This window comes from Opisthocomus hoazin, chromosome W, assembly GCF_030867145.1.
Source record: "Opisthocomus hoazin isolate bOpiHoa1 chromosome W, bOpiHoa1.hap1, whole genome shotgun sequence".
Lineage (NCBI taxonomy): Eukaryota > Metazoa > Chordata > Aves > Opisthocomiformes > Opisthocomidae > Opisthocomus > Opisthocomus hoazin.
This window is the reverse complement of record NC_134453.1, coordinates 36,984,955-36,998,908: the sequence shown is the minus strand read 5'-3', so window position 1 is coordinate 36,998,908 and position 13,954 is coordinate 36,984,955. Positions and strand designations below refer to the sequence as shown.

Genomic DNA, 13,954 nt, shown 5'->3' with positions numbered 1-13,954 from the left:
GCAACAAAATTGTTTCCTGTTTTATTCTGTTTCCTAACAATCAATAAAACTTCATTCTTTTTGTTTGTTTGAGGTTTTTTTGCTATTACTGAGCTAAGGTATTCATGGAAATATCGACAACTCCAAGGACTCATTCCTGAGCAGTAATGGTTTGCTTTACCTTTTGCTGTATTTAAAACTCAAATTTACTTCCTATTTCACTTTATCTTTAATTTCATATGCTTTTTTTATTGCCTGTCTCCTAAGATCCTTCTGTGGTCCTTTGTAGTTGTCCCTGAATAACTCCGTATCATCTACAAACTTTGTCACCTCATTGCTCATCTCATTTTCATATTGTTTATGAATATGTTGAAGAGCATTGACCCTGGCAGAACACTTAAGTTTTCTTAACAAAAAAACAGAGGGACTTGGGCACACATGAGGCTTTAACAACAAGGGGGTTGTATTTTTGGCCAGTGTTTTGCTTGGTTTTTTTCTCCCCAAGTGGCTTTTTCTCATCTTCTAGGATGTTGCTTCCTTTAAACCACGGAGAAGTAGAAAACTGTTCACAAAAGAAGTTTATATCAGTTTGCTTTATACTTATACTGGGTCTAGCGGAGCTGGAGTTCGTTGTCTTCATAATAGCTCGTATGGTGCTGTGTTTTAGATTTGTGACAAAAACAATACTAACAACACACCAATGTGTTAGCTGTTGCTGAACAGTGTTTGCATAGTGTCAAGGCCTTCTCTGTTTCTCACTCTGTCCTCCCAGTGAATAGATTTGGGGGTGCGCAAGAGGTTGGGAGGGGACATAACCAGGCAGATGACCTGGACTAACCAGAGATATTCCATGCCATATAACGTCATGCTCAGCAACAAAAAGGGAGAGGAGGGGGTTTAGGGAGGTTAGCCATCTTTTACTTGGGAACTGACTGGGCATCAGTCCTACCCATGGGAGGTGGTGAATGATTGCCTTTGCATTGCTTGTTTTGTTTTGTTTTCTTTCTCTCTTCTTCCACTTCTTCTTTGCTTATTAAACAATTTTTACCTCAACCCTCAATTTTCCTTGCTTTTAGTCTTCCTTTCCTTTTCCCCTATCCTGCTGGGGGTGTGGGGGAGAAATGATCGAGTGGCTGCGTGGTGCTTAGCTGCCTACCGAGGTTAACCCACAACATGATTGAGAGATTTTTAAACTAGAATCGATGGGGGAAGGAGATACCAACAGGACTGCAGTAGGTAAGACAAGGGCGTCACCTGAGGGTGGCAATGCTAGTGGGAACATTTACGCTGCTCCTGGGAGCATGGAAGGCTCAGGAGCATATCTGAAATGCTTGTACACGAACGCAAACAGTATGAGAAATAAACAGGATGAACTGGAAGCATTGGTCAGCTCCCAGAGCTATGATGTCATTGGTATTAGTGAGACTTGGTGGAATGAGTCCCACTCACCACTGGAGTGCTGGGGTGGAGGGCTACAGGCTGTTCCAGAAGGATAGGCAGGGCAGGCAAGGTGGAGGTGTCGCACTATACATAAGGGAGAGGTTTGATTGTACGGCCCTTACAGTTAGCGATGGTGTGGTTGAGAGCCTCTGGGTGAGGATTAGGGGGATGGAAAACAAAGGAGATGATGTAGTGGGTATCTACTACTGATCACCCAGCCAGGATGTAAGCACTGTTGAGTTATTCTGTAGGCAATTAGGAGAAATCTCTGGATCGTTAGCTCTTGTCCTTATGGGAGACTTCAACTTCCCAGCCATCAACTGGGAATGCCATACTGCTGTGACGAGCAGGTATTGGAAATTCCTGAAGTTTGTAGGAGAGAACTTCTTGTCACAGGTACTGACTGAGCCAACTAGGAAAGATGCCCTCCTAGACTTGCTCTTTGTGAATAGAGAAGGACTCATGGGAGATGTGATGGTAGGTGGGTGTCTTGGCCACAGCGATCATGAAATGGTTGAGTTTAAAATTTTCAGTGTAATAAGAAAAAAGGTCAGCAGAGTTGCTACCCTGGGCTTCAGGGGAGCAAACTTTAAGCTCTTCGGGGAGCTGTTTAGCACTGTCCCCTGGGAGTCTGCTTTTGAGGGCTTAGGATTCCATGAGTGCTGGTCAGTTTTTAAGAACCACCTTCTAGAAGCAGAGGAAAAGGCAATCCCATTGTGTTATCAGTCAAGCAACTGGGGCAGAAGACCAGCTTGGCTGAACAGGGAACTCCTCGTGGAGCTCAAGAGGAAAAAGAAATCGCATGATGTCTGGAAGCGAGGTCAGGCTTTGCGGGAAGATTACAGAGCTGTGGTTCGCAAATGCAGGGAGAAGACACGAAAGGCCAAAGCTCAACTACAGTTGAAACCGGCCAGTGTTGTGTCAGACAACAAGAAGGGCTTTTTTAAGTATGCTACTAGCAACAGGAGGTCTAAAGAAAACATTGGACTGATACTTGTTGAAGATGGTCACCTGACTAATGGGGATGAAGAAAAAGCAGAGGCATTCACTGTGTTTTTTGCGTCAGTCTTTAATAATATTGACAGACCTTGGGCTGCCCGGTCCCCTGAGATGGAGGACCATGAGTGCGGGAACAGTGACTTTCCTTTTGTGGACACTGAAATTGTAAGGGACCAGCTGTATCAGCTGAATGTTCACAAGTCCACAGGGCCTGATGGGATTCATCCCAGAGTACTGAAGGAGCTAGCGGATTTTGTAGCAGGACCCCTCTCAATCATCTACCAAAGGTCTTGGGAGTCTGGGGAGGTCCTTGCAGACTGGAAGCTAGCCAATGTTATTCCAATCTACAAAAAGGTCAAGAGGGAAGACCCAGGGAACTACAGACCTGTTAGTCTAACCTCAGTACCTGGAAAAATTATGGAGAAGATCATAGTGGGTACTACTGAAAGGCATTTAAAAAACAATGCAATCCTCAGGCACAGTCAACATGGGTTCACAAAGGGAAAGTCCTGTCTAACTAATTTGATACCCTTCCATGATAAGGTCATCTGCCTAGTGGATGGAGGGAAGGTGGTGGATGTAGTTTTTCTGGATTTTAGTAAGGCTTTTGATACTGTCCCTCACAGCATCCTTCTAGAGAAGTTGTCCAACTGTGAGTTGTGCAGGTACACAGTGTGCTGGGTGGAGAACTGACTGAAGGGCAGAACTCAAAGGGTTGTAGTGAATGGGGCTACATCTGGCTGGTGACCAGTCACCAGCGGAGTTCCTCAGGGTTCAATTCTAGGGACAGGTCTCTTCAATATTTTTATCAATGATCTGAGTGCAGGAGTTGAATGAACCATTAGCAAGTTTGCTGATGATGCCAAACTGGGAGGTGCTGTTGACTCTCTCGAGGGACAAGAGGCCATGTAGAGGGATCTGGATAGATCAGAGCATTGAACAATCATCAGTGACATTAAATTTGACAAGTCCAAAGGCCAGATTCTGCACCTGGGAAGGAGTAACGCCAGGAACAAGTATAAATTGGGAGAGGAGTGGCTGGAGAGCAGCCCCGTAAAAAGGCATCTGAGGATTCTGGTTGACAGCAGGCTCAACATGAGCCAGCAGTGTGCCCTGGCAGCCAAGAGGGCAAACCGCATTCTGGGGTTCATCAGACACAGCATAACCTGCCGGTCAAGAGAGGGAATTATCCCGCTGTATTTAGCGTTGGTGCGGCCTCACCTTGAATCCTGTGTGCAGTTCTGACCCTGACAATTTAAAAGGGATGTGAAGGTCCTTGAATGCGTCCAGAGGAGGGCAACAAAGCTGGTGGAAGGGGTGGAAGGCATGTCCTATGAGGAGTGGCTGAGGACTCTGGGTTTGTCTAGTTTGGAGAAAAGGAGGCTGAGGGGCGACCTCATTGCTCTCTACAGCTTCCTGCAGAGGGGAAGTGGAGAGGGAGGTGCTGAGCTCTTCTCCCTCGGATCTAGGGACAGGACGCATGGGAATGGTTCAAAGCTGCTCCAGGGAAGGTTCAGCCTGGACGTCAGGAAGCATTTCTTTACCGAGAGGGTGGTCAGACACTGGAACAGGCTTCCTAGAGAGGTGGTCGATGTCCCAAGCCTGTCAGTGTTTAAGAGGCCTTTGGACAATGCCCTTAAAAACATGCTTTAGCATTTGGTCAACCCTGAAGAGGTCAGGTAGTTGGACTGGATGATCGTTGCAGGTCCCTTCCAACTGAAATAGTCTAGTCTAGTCTAATAGTGATCTACTGGCTCTAGCTATGACAAGCACCTTTTTGCATTACAAGTCTAACATATGTTTATGATATACTTAAAGAAGTGTATGAGTTCATAGTCTGCTCCACAGAGCCTATAAAGAAGTGTGATATTGGTTCCTTGAAGAATACTGTAGCTAATATATATGAAGCTATTTATTATTTTATAATTTCAGGACTTCTGCTTTTTGCTGTCTACCAGAGCTGGAGGATTAGGTATAAACTTGGCATCTGCTGACACTGTAGTTATATTTGATTCTGACTGGAATCCACAGAATGATCTGCAAGCTCAGGCTAGAGCTCATAGGATTGGACAGAAGAAACAGGTACCCACACTTGTCTTTTAAGCTCCAAACCTGAGGGGGAATTTCATATGGTAGCCATAAGCTGTCTGTGTGGGCCATCACAGTCCTCATGTATTTTGAGAATAACTACTACTTGCCAAGAATGTCTAAAAATGTTAATAATGCTAATTTGCCTTAAAAAAATTTAAATCTCCCTATACGGAGAGATTGCATGGCAGCTGTAGTATATGGATGAGTAGGGAGAAGAGTTGTGGACTTGTCCCACTTTCATTGGCATCATGTCATTGTAGAAAATAACTGCTATATTTCAGGCGCATCCGTTTTATTTAAATACTTTGTAGTTCTCTTTGAGTTTCTTTCTTGCAGAAGACTTCAAATAGTAATCACATATAACACTTTTCCTTGTGGCCATACTTGTGCCTAATCACAGAAGTCTAAAGAGGAGAGGTCTAAGAATTTCTTTCTTTTATTTTTTTAAATAATTTATGTAGAGACTATGATAACATGATTGACTAGTTTCATATATGAAATAATAGTTCAATAAGATTTAAAGATTTGTAGTCGCGACTAACATTTCTCCCTGTTGTCGCTTATGGGTTTTCTATTAACTTCATCTGAATATTGTTTCCATGTGTCATTTGTGAGCATGTAAATAAAGCCTTTTTTATAATATGCGTAGGTTAATATTTATCGGCTAGTCACAAAAGGATCAGTAGAAGAAGATATTCTTGAAAGAGCCAAGAAAAAGATGGTGTTAGATCACTTAGTAATTCAGAGAATGGACACTACAGGGAAAACTGTACTACATACAGGCTCTACTCCTTCCAGGTATATTTGTTTATTCTTTCATATTAACTTATGCTTAAGTATACCTGACTATTTGAGTAAAAATACAAGTCATTTCACTTGGTTAATAAAAGGAAAAAAATATGTGATAAGGAGTTATGTAAGTAAAGACTGCAAAGTATATTGTCTTTGTACATTTTTTTTTTTACATATTTAATATAGCTTTTATTTAAGGTAAAAGGAAATTTGGTTGACTCATGGTTACAGTAATTTGAAAAAATTCACTAAGGTAAGTCATAGAATTATCATAGAATGGTTTGGGTTGGAAGGGACCTCAGAGATCATCTGGTTCCAACCCCCCTGCCATGGGCAGGGACCCCTTCCACCAGCCCAGGGTGCTCAGAGCCCTGTCCAACCTGGCCTTGAGCCCTGCCAGGGAGGGGGCAGCCACAGCTTCTCTGGGCAGCCTGGGCCAGGGCCTCACCACCCTCACAGGGAAGAATTTCTTTTTTATTTATGAAGTGTTTATCTGAAACTTTCTGTATTTCAGCTCAACACCTTTTAATAAGGAAGAGTTATCAGCAATTTTGAAGTTCGGTGCTGAGGAACTTTTCAAAGAACCTGAAGGGGAAGAAGAGGAGCCTCAGGTAAATGGAACAGTGCATCTACACTCGATGGACAGAGAAACTTAAAATACATATGAATTGTTTTGTTGTAAAGAGAAACTTCTGTTTCAGGAAATGGATATAGATGAAATCCTGAAGAGGGCTGAAACTCGAGAAAATGAGCCAGGCCCAGTAACTGTAGGAGATGAGTTGCTTTCACAGTTCAAGGTATTGCTCTGTTTCCTCCCTCTTCCCTTAATTATACTTTCCTTTATAAATGCTACTTTTTCTTCTTCTTTTGTGCACCGTTTCATCTTTTCTTCATTCTTATGAAACAGGTGCAACATTAAGTCAACTGTTTGGCATAGAATGTCTTTTCACCTATACAGGGTAATTACTGCCAGTGCAAATATTTAAAAATACATAATGTATTTTGCTAATAAGAAAGAGATTTACAAATATATTAGTCTTTGATTTAATTATTAAAACACTGGGGAGGTCTGTTTTTCATGTAATGTTTTATGCTGTTAAGCACCTGTGGTACTTCTGAAAATAGAAAATGAATTTTGGATTTCTTAGTTGATGACTTTTAGAAATTCCTTTCAGCCCCCATGTAAACATTAATGCCAGATATGCTTAACTGGATAACATTTAAAATATTAAGTGGGTCCAAATTGCTTGTGGTGATTTTGGGGCTTTTTTGTGGATCTTATTCGTTTTTAGGTTTGGTGTGTGTGGTGTGTTTTTACTTGTTTTTTGTTTAAAACAGGGCAGGACTCTTTTGAGGTCAGTAGAGTACTAAATCGCTTTCCCGCTAATCATTTATTTGCAACATATTGTGAATTCTACAGTTTATTAACGTTTAGTTAGTTCTACATTATTATAGTTTCATATTAACTCAGGCATTGTTAGACTTGCTTTCTGCTTTGAAGGAAATTAAACAATCACAGCTGTTGGGGAGGCATTTCATAGTGTTTCGATATTACTCAACTTGTAAAAGAAAAAGATTCTCATCTTTATATTCAGCCATGTTACATGAAGTGTGTGCATTTCCTATATGAAAATACTTTCATTAGAGACAGTGCTTCATGAAGCATTTTATATGTGTACATTTTGTGTATATATTGATAAATAAAATATGCCATTCTGAACTAGGTTTTCCTGAAATATTAATTACTGTCTGTTTGTTTAAATAAAATCATGTATTGATTTGGTTAAAATACTTATGTTCCAATACATAAGGTGGCTAACTTTTCCAATATGGATGAAGGTGACATTGGGTTGGAACCAGAACAAAATTTAAGAAACTGGGAAGAAATCATTCCGGAAGTCCAGCGGCGTCGAATAGAAGAGGAGGAAAGACAAAAAGAGCTTGAAGAAATATATATGCTCCCAAGGATGAGAAACTGTGCAAAACAGGTATCTCTGGGTTTTGACCGACTAACTTTGATGATGATGATGTTTGTTTTTTCATTGCTGTTGTTTTGGCTTGTAGTTTTGAGTTGGGTGGTTTTCATGCGTGGCACACCCCCTCCCCCCCAGTTTCTGACAGGCTAGATAACACATTAATAAAATGTTTTAGTCACGTAGCTTTGAACTATTTAATCTGAAATTCCAGATCAGCTTTAATGGAGGTGAAAGGAAACGCAATAGGAGCAGAAGATATTCTGGATCTGATAGTGACTCCATCTCAGAAAGAAAACGCCCAAAAAAGCGTGGTCGACCACGAACTATTCCTCGAGAAAATATTAAAGGATTTAGCGATACAGAGATTAGGCGGTAAGATGTGGGGGGACATGCATGTTTAAAGGGACAAAACATTATTTCATCATTTTAGAGTTTGAAAATATGGAAAACAGTCTATTTTTCCTGAATTTAGTTGAAAACATTTATTCTAGGCATTTGAGGCTTTACTCTGTGTAGTTGGTGCTGACATAAGGAACTGTTATGTCCAGAATTTGAACCTATTTTGGTGAGGGATAACACTGGGTTTGAAAAATGTTCTCAATTGTTTTACAGTCTTTTGATATGTATTATTCTTCCTGCATCCCCTGAAGACAGAGATTTCAAAACCCACTTTCTAAAATGGGTGAGCTTTTTGTTTTAACCCCACAAAAAAAAATTCTACTTCCCATCATTTAACCTAAAAACTGTAGTTGAAGAAACAATATGCACATTTTTGTGGAAATAACTACAGAAGATTCAGTGAGGTTTGTTTTATTTTAAATTTCTTGCCATTGCAATTGAATTAACGTCGTATGGTGCTTTTTGAAACAAACAAACAAAAAAATACAAAATCTATTTTGATAAGTTATTGTGGTTTAACCTCAGTAGGCAGCTAAGCACCACACAGCTGCTCACTCAGTCTTCCCCAGATGAACTGGGGAGAGAGTCAGAAGAGTAAAAATGAGAAAATTTGTGGGTTGAGATAAAGACAGTTCAACTAGCAAAGCAAAAGCTGGATGCACAAGCAAAGCAAAACAAGGAATTCATTCACTACTTCCCATCAGCAGGCAGGTGTTTATACATTTCCCGGAAAGCAGGACTTCATCATGCATAACAGTTACTTGGTAAGACAGATGCCATAACACCAAACATCCCCTCTCCCTCCTTCTTCCCCCAGCTTTTTATTGCTGAGCATGATGTCATATGGTATGGAATATCCCTTTGGTCAGTTGGGGTCAGCTGTCCCAGCTGTGTCCCCTCCCAACTTCTTGTGTATCCCCAGCCAGCTCCCTGGCAGGGCAGTGTGAGGAGCAGAAAAGACCTTGACACTGTGTAAGCACTTCTCAGCAGTAGCTAAAACATCCCTGTGTTATCAACGCTGTTTCCAGCACAAATCTAAGCAGGTATGGTGCTCTGAAGAAAATTAACTTTATCTCAGTGAAAACCAGTACATAAGTGAACCTGTACAGCTGGTCCCATCAATATTTGGTGCTAAAAATACTTCTTTGGTAGAAGGAGGAGAAATTGTTTTGCTTTACTTTGATTGTTTTGTGAAATGCTATTTTGCTTCTGTAATTTAAGTATTCATGTTTCTCTAAAATACTGTAAAACTTATAAAATATTTTTGATTATATGAATAACCTTAAAGAGCCTTGTTTCCTTTTCATTTCATCTAACATATAATGGTTTGCTGCTTTTGTCAGGGGTATTCTTGAGCTTGCATTCCTTTATCTTTCATGTTACCTTTCCCTAAGTCTTAAAATCACCTTAAAATTTCAGCTAGCTCCTCTTTTATTATGAGAGGCCTAACATAATGTCTGAATTCTCTATTTACTATAAATCCACCTTTGATTTTTATGATTAGACACATCACATTGCTGAATCCTTTGGCTTATGAAACTAATTAGTAATTTTTGAAATAAATTGTATCTTCTGTTGTTTTATTTACATCAGTTATTAAACCAAATAGATCTCTGGCTTTAAGTGTGGGTTATCTTGATATACTAAGCTGTCCTAGTCTTTCTAGTTCTTATTTTCTTTGCATTGTCCACATAGACTTGTACTAAGACTTTATAAATACATTTTTGAAACCACTGTAGTTAAGCATACATTTTTTAACTGCAAAATTATTTTCTGTTACTAGGTTTATCAAGAGTTACAAGAAATTTGGTGGCCCGCTTGAAAGGTAAACTTATTTGATTATATTTGTATAGCAACTTGGAACCTTGTTTTCATTAAAATTAGAACAATGCACCAAGAAAACTTAGGTTGAAGAGAAAATAGTGTGCCAAATCTTTTTCTTTGACCATAACATGAACTTAAATGAATTTTTTTCCCTTTCTTCATATATGATATGTATATAGACAGTCAGTTCAACAAATCTTTAAATTTTGCAAGACTGCTTGTTTTTCTTTATACTTTACCTACTGTCATGTTTAATCTGCATTAGTGACAATCGTTCAGTTTTCTTGTTTGATAGAGTGGATAAAGACATAGATTTTCAACAGACTAACTGCCAGTTTTGCATTTTTCTCATTGTCAGTTCTTATTTTAAGCTTTCTATATTACTCTGTATTTTGAGAATAATTTCCCACCTTCATTTTTTGTAGTAGTATTTATAGTCTATATGATTTTATTATATATAATAGTTCCTTTTCTATATAAAAGAATGCGTAGTAATGTAACTCAAAACTGTATAGTTAGGGTCCTTTATAGTCCTGTTGTATTGTCTTCTATGTGAAACATCCTTTTTTATAGTTTCTGTATTCTTTTCTATAGCTGCCTTTAACTGCATGGATCAAAACTGTGCACACCATAGCAAGTGTGGGTGAACGATAACTTACATGATCACTTCTCTAGTTTCAAAACCTGAAGGAATCATTCATAATACTAGAGTTTTAGAGCTGTAAAAACATTTGTTTTCTTACAGGTTAGATGCTATAGCTAGAGATGCTGAGCTAGTTGATAAATCTGAGACGGACCTTAGACATCTGGGAGAACTTGTACATAATGGATGCATTAAGGCTTTAAAGGACAATTCCTTTGGACAAGAAAGAGCAGGTAAAGTGTGTTTGGGGATGGAGGAGAGGAATAAAAAGTGTCAAGATATGTGAATAATTCTTGCGCTCCGATTCTAACAAAACAATTGCGTTGGTGGAAAATGTTAACAAAATGTTAGCATGCTAGGTGATTTAGAAAAAATGATTATCCTAAGAAGACCTCTTGGGTTTGGTTTTTCCCCTCCTTTCCCTGAGTGAGTTGTCGCAGTAGAATGCAGCATGTTTTTGCTTTACTGTGAAATTTAAAATTAATCTGCTATTATTATCTGGAAGACACTGAGATTCTGGAGTTTAATTAAAGCGTTTAGTTAAGAAAAAGTAATTTGTTATAATTGAATGTCTGCTGCTATAGCATCAAGCTTTCATTTTTCTTTATATTTGTCTATAAGATACGCACAAAGGCTAAGTATTTTAATAATTTGGTCCTTTATTTTAAGGAGGTAGACTTGGGAAAGTTAAAGGCCCAACATTCCGAATATCAGGAGTGCAGGTGAATGCAAAGCTAGTCATCTCTCACGAAGAAGAGTTAGCACCATTGCACAAATCCATTCCTTCAGATCCAGAAGAAAGGAAAAGGTATTTTTTTCTTTTACTAAAGAAAGCCATAATGTAGAAAGGTATTCAAGGCATTTAGGCATATATTTAAGCAATCCAGACTCTAAACACACTGGGACACCAGTGTTGCTCCATTCCCTCTAAGAACTGGCAGCAGAAATCTGCTTCACATCCTTTCTTTATTCTTTCTTCTCTCTCCTTAGAAGCCAGTATTTTCTTTGGCTTCTGAACTGTATTCATTGGGGACTGGGTTCAGTTAGTCTTAATTATTCCAGACTAGAAATTAGGCTTGTTGAGGAGCTGCTTTGTGTCACCTCTGCCTGAGAGAAAGCAATATTTGTCAAAGTGGAGCAGATGGTAATTGTTGGTAGTTGTGTAGCCCTCTGAACTTTTTAGCTTGCTACCTTGTGTATCATAGTCCCTAGACTATCTGCTTATTCAGTTACCAGTTACATCTGAGTAATATTTTAAGCTTATCTTCATGGTTAGCCAGTTCTGATTCAATCCGTGGCCACAGATAGATGTCTGTTGTTCTTTATATCTTAATCTTGATCTGCTTTAAAACATGTTTTGGTACTGATTTCAATAAATATTTTATAGAAATTATAAGAAAACCTGATAGATACCTGGATTACTTACCTAAATATACCAGGATCTTAGTGATGTGTGGCATGTTCCCTCTCCCTTGCTAAATTTGAGAAGATCGCTTATTTATGTTTCTAATTTATTTCTACTAGATATGTCATCCCATGCCACACCAAGGCAGCTCATTTTGATATAGATTGGGGTAAGGAAGACGATTCCAATCTGTTAATAGGTATCTATGAATATGGCTATGGCAGCTGGGAAATGATAAAAATGGATCCTGATCTCAGTTTGACACAGAAGGTATGTCATCTAAAAAATTTCATCAAGTGCTTTTTTTGTTTAGGTAATAATGCTAATAAGAACAGTTACTGACAGAGCTTTTTTTATGATAACTGAAATTGCACAGAAGTTAGGTCAGTTGTTCTCCTTTGTATCCTTCTGGTAAATTATTAGATTTCAAGATTTTGTGTATTCAGTTGAAGTATACCTTCTTAGTCTGTTATGTTTTTGTATTTCTATGTGTTTGGATCTCTGTCACTTGAATTCTTTCTCTTCCATCTTTTCCTTCCCTAGTTTAAATGCTCTAGTTCTGTTAATTTCATTCTTGACCTTTTGGAGGGAAGGTTGTTTTGGGGTTTTGTTTTGGTTTTCCTATCCCTGATTTCTTTGCTTGAAACTGTCTTTCATTCACAACATGAGAATAACTATACTTTTCAGATTAGAAGTAGTGCAATGGCTGCTTAGAAGTAGTGAGGAACATTTAGGGAAAGACTAGACTGAAGCAAACTCAGTGACGTTGCCAACAACCTGTAGCTTTGGGATTTGAGGAGCCAGTGTTGTATACAAATCTGTTTAATGGTATCACACACAAGAGCTCTCAATCCCCAGGTGTAAGAAATCAGGCAAGAAAGGGAAGAGACCAGCATGGCTGAGTCAAGACCTGCTGGTCAAACTAAAGGGCAAGAGGGAACTGCACAGGCAGTGGAAGCAGGGACAGGTATCCTGGGAAAGTATAGGGATGCTGCCCGGTTGTGTAGGGATGGGGTTAGGAGGGCCAAGGCACAGCTGGAGCTGAACTTGGCAAGGGATATGAAAAATAACAAGAAGGGCTTCTACAGGTATGTCAGCCAGAAAAGGAAGGTTAAAGAAAGCGTACCCCCCCCGATGAACAGGAATGGCGACCTCGTATCAACAGATGAGGAGAAGGCTGAGGTACTCCACAACTTTTTTGCCTCAGTCTTCACTGGCAACCTCTCTCCTTGCCCCTCCCCAGTTGATGGACTGCAAGATGGGGACCAGAGGGGTAAAGCTTCTCCCACTGTAAGGGAAGACCAGGTTCGGGACCACCTGAGGAACCTGAACATACATAAGTCTATGGGACCTGACGAGAGGCATCCCAGAGTCCTGAGGGAATTGGCTGATGTCATTACCAAGCCACTCTCCATGATATTTGAAAGGTCATGGCAGTCAGGTGAAGTCCCTGGTGACTGGAAGAAGGGAAACATTGTGCCCATTTTTAAAAAGGGTAGAAAGGAGGACCCTGGGAACTACCAACCTGTCAGCCTCACCTCTGTGCCTGGGAAGATCATGGAACAGATCCTCCTAGAAGCTATGCTAAGGCACATGGAGGACAGGGAGGTGATTGGAGACAGCCAGCATGGCTTCACCAAGGGCAAGTCCTGCCTGACCAACCTAGTGGCCTTCTATGATGGAGTGACTACATCAGTGGACAAGGGAAGAGCCCTCGTCCCCCACGACATCCTTCTCTCTAAATTGAAGATACATGGATTTGATGGGTGGACTGTTCAATGGTTGAGGAATTGGTTGGAAGGTCACAACCAGAGGGTAGTGGTCAATGGCTCAATGTCCACATGGGAACTCGTGACAAGTGGCATCCCTCAGTCCGTACTGGGACCAGTACTTTTTAATATTTTCATCAATGACATAGTGAGATCGAGTGCACCCTCAGCAAGTTTGCAGAGGACACCAAGCTGAGTGGTGCAGTTGACACACCTGAGGGACGGGATGCCATTCTGAGGGACCTGGACAAGCTCAGGAAGTGGGCCTGTGTGAACCTCATGAGGTTCAACAAGGCCAAGTGCAGGGTCGTGCACATGGGTTGGGGCAACCCCCGCTATCAATACAGGCTGGGGGATGAAGGGATTGAGAGCAGCCCTGCCAAGAAGGACTTGGGGGGACTGGTGGATGAAAAGCTGGACATGAGCCACCAATATGCGCTCGCAGACCAGAAGGCCAACCGTATCCAGGGCTGCATCAAGAGAAGTGTGGCCAGCAGGTCGAGGGAGGTGATTCTGCCCCTCTGCTCTGGTGAGACCCCACCTGCAGTACTGCGTCCAGCTCTGGAGCCCTCAGCACAGGAAAGACATGGAGCTGTTGGAGTGGGTCCAGAGGAGGGACACAAAGATGATCAGAGGG

At 40.6% G+C, this 13,954-nt stretch overlaps 1 protein-coding gene across 2 annotated transcripts in view; it reads left to right on the top strand.

Moving 5' to 3' along the window:
• LOC142365607 (chromodomain-helicase-DNA-binding protein 1-like) overlaps positions 1-13,954 on the top strand; it is an 88,427-nt gene that overhangs the window by 62,674 nt on the left and 11,799 nt on the right. For both annotated transcript variants that reach the window (XM_075446537.1, XM_075446536.1), the window contains 10 exons: positions 4,351-4,500; positions 5,159-5,307; positions 5,816-5,912; positions 6,003-6,098; positions 7,113-7,289; positions 7,489-7,649; positions 9,460-9,501; positions 10,246-10,376; positions 10,813-10,951; positions 11,668-11,818. In XM_075446537.1, the coding sequence (XP_075302652.1) occupies positions 4,351-4,500; positions 5,159-5,307; positions 5,816-5,912; positions 6,003-6,098; positions 7,113-7,289; positions 7,489-7,649; positions 9,460-9,501; positions 10,246-10,376; positions 10,813-10,951; positions 11,668-11,818 (1,293 nt within the window). The remainder of the gene's footprint in view (positions 1-4,350; positions 4,501-5,158; positions 5,308-5,815; positions 5,913-6,002; positions 6,099-7,112; positions 7,290-7,488; positions 7,650-9,459; positions 9,502-10,245; positions 10,377-10,812; positions 10,952-11,667; positions 11,819-13,954) is intronic.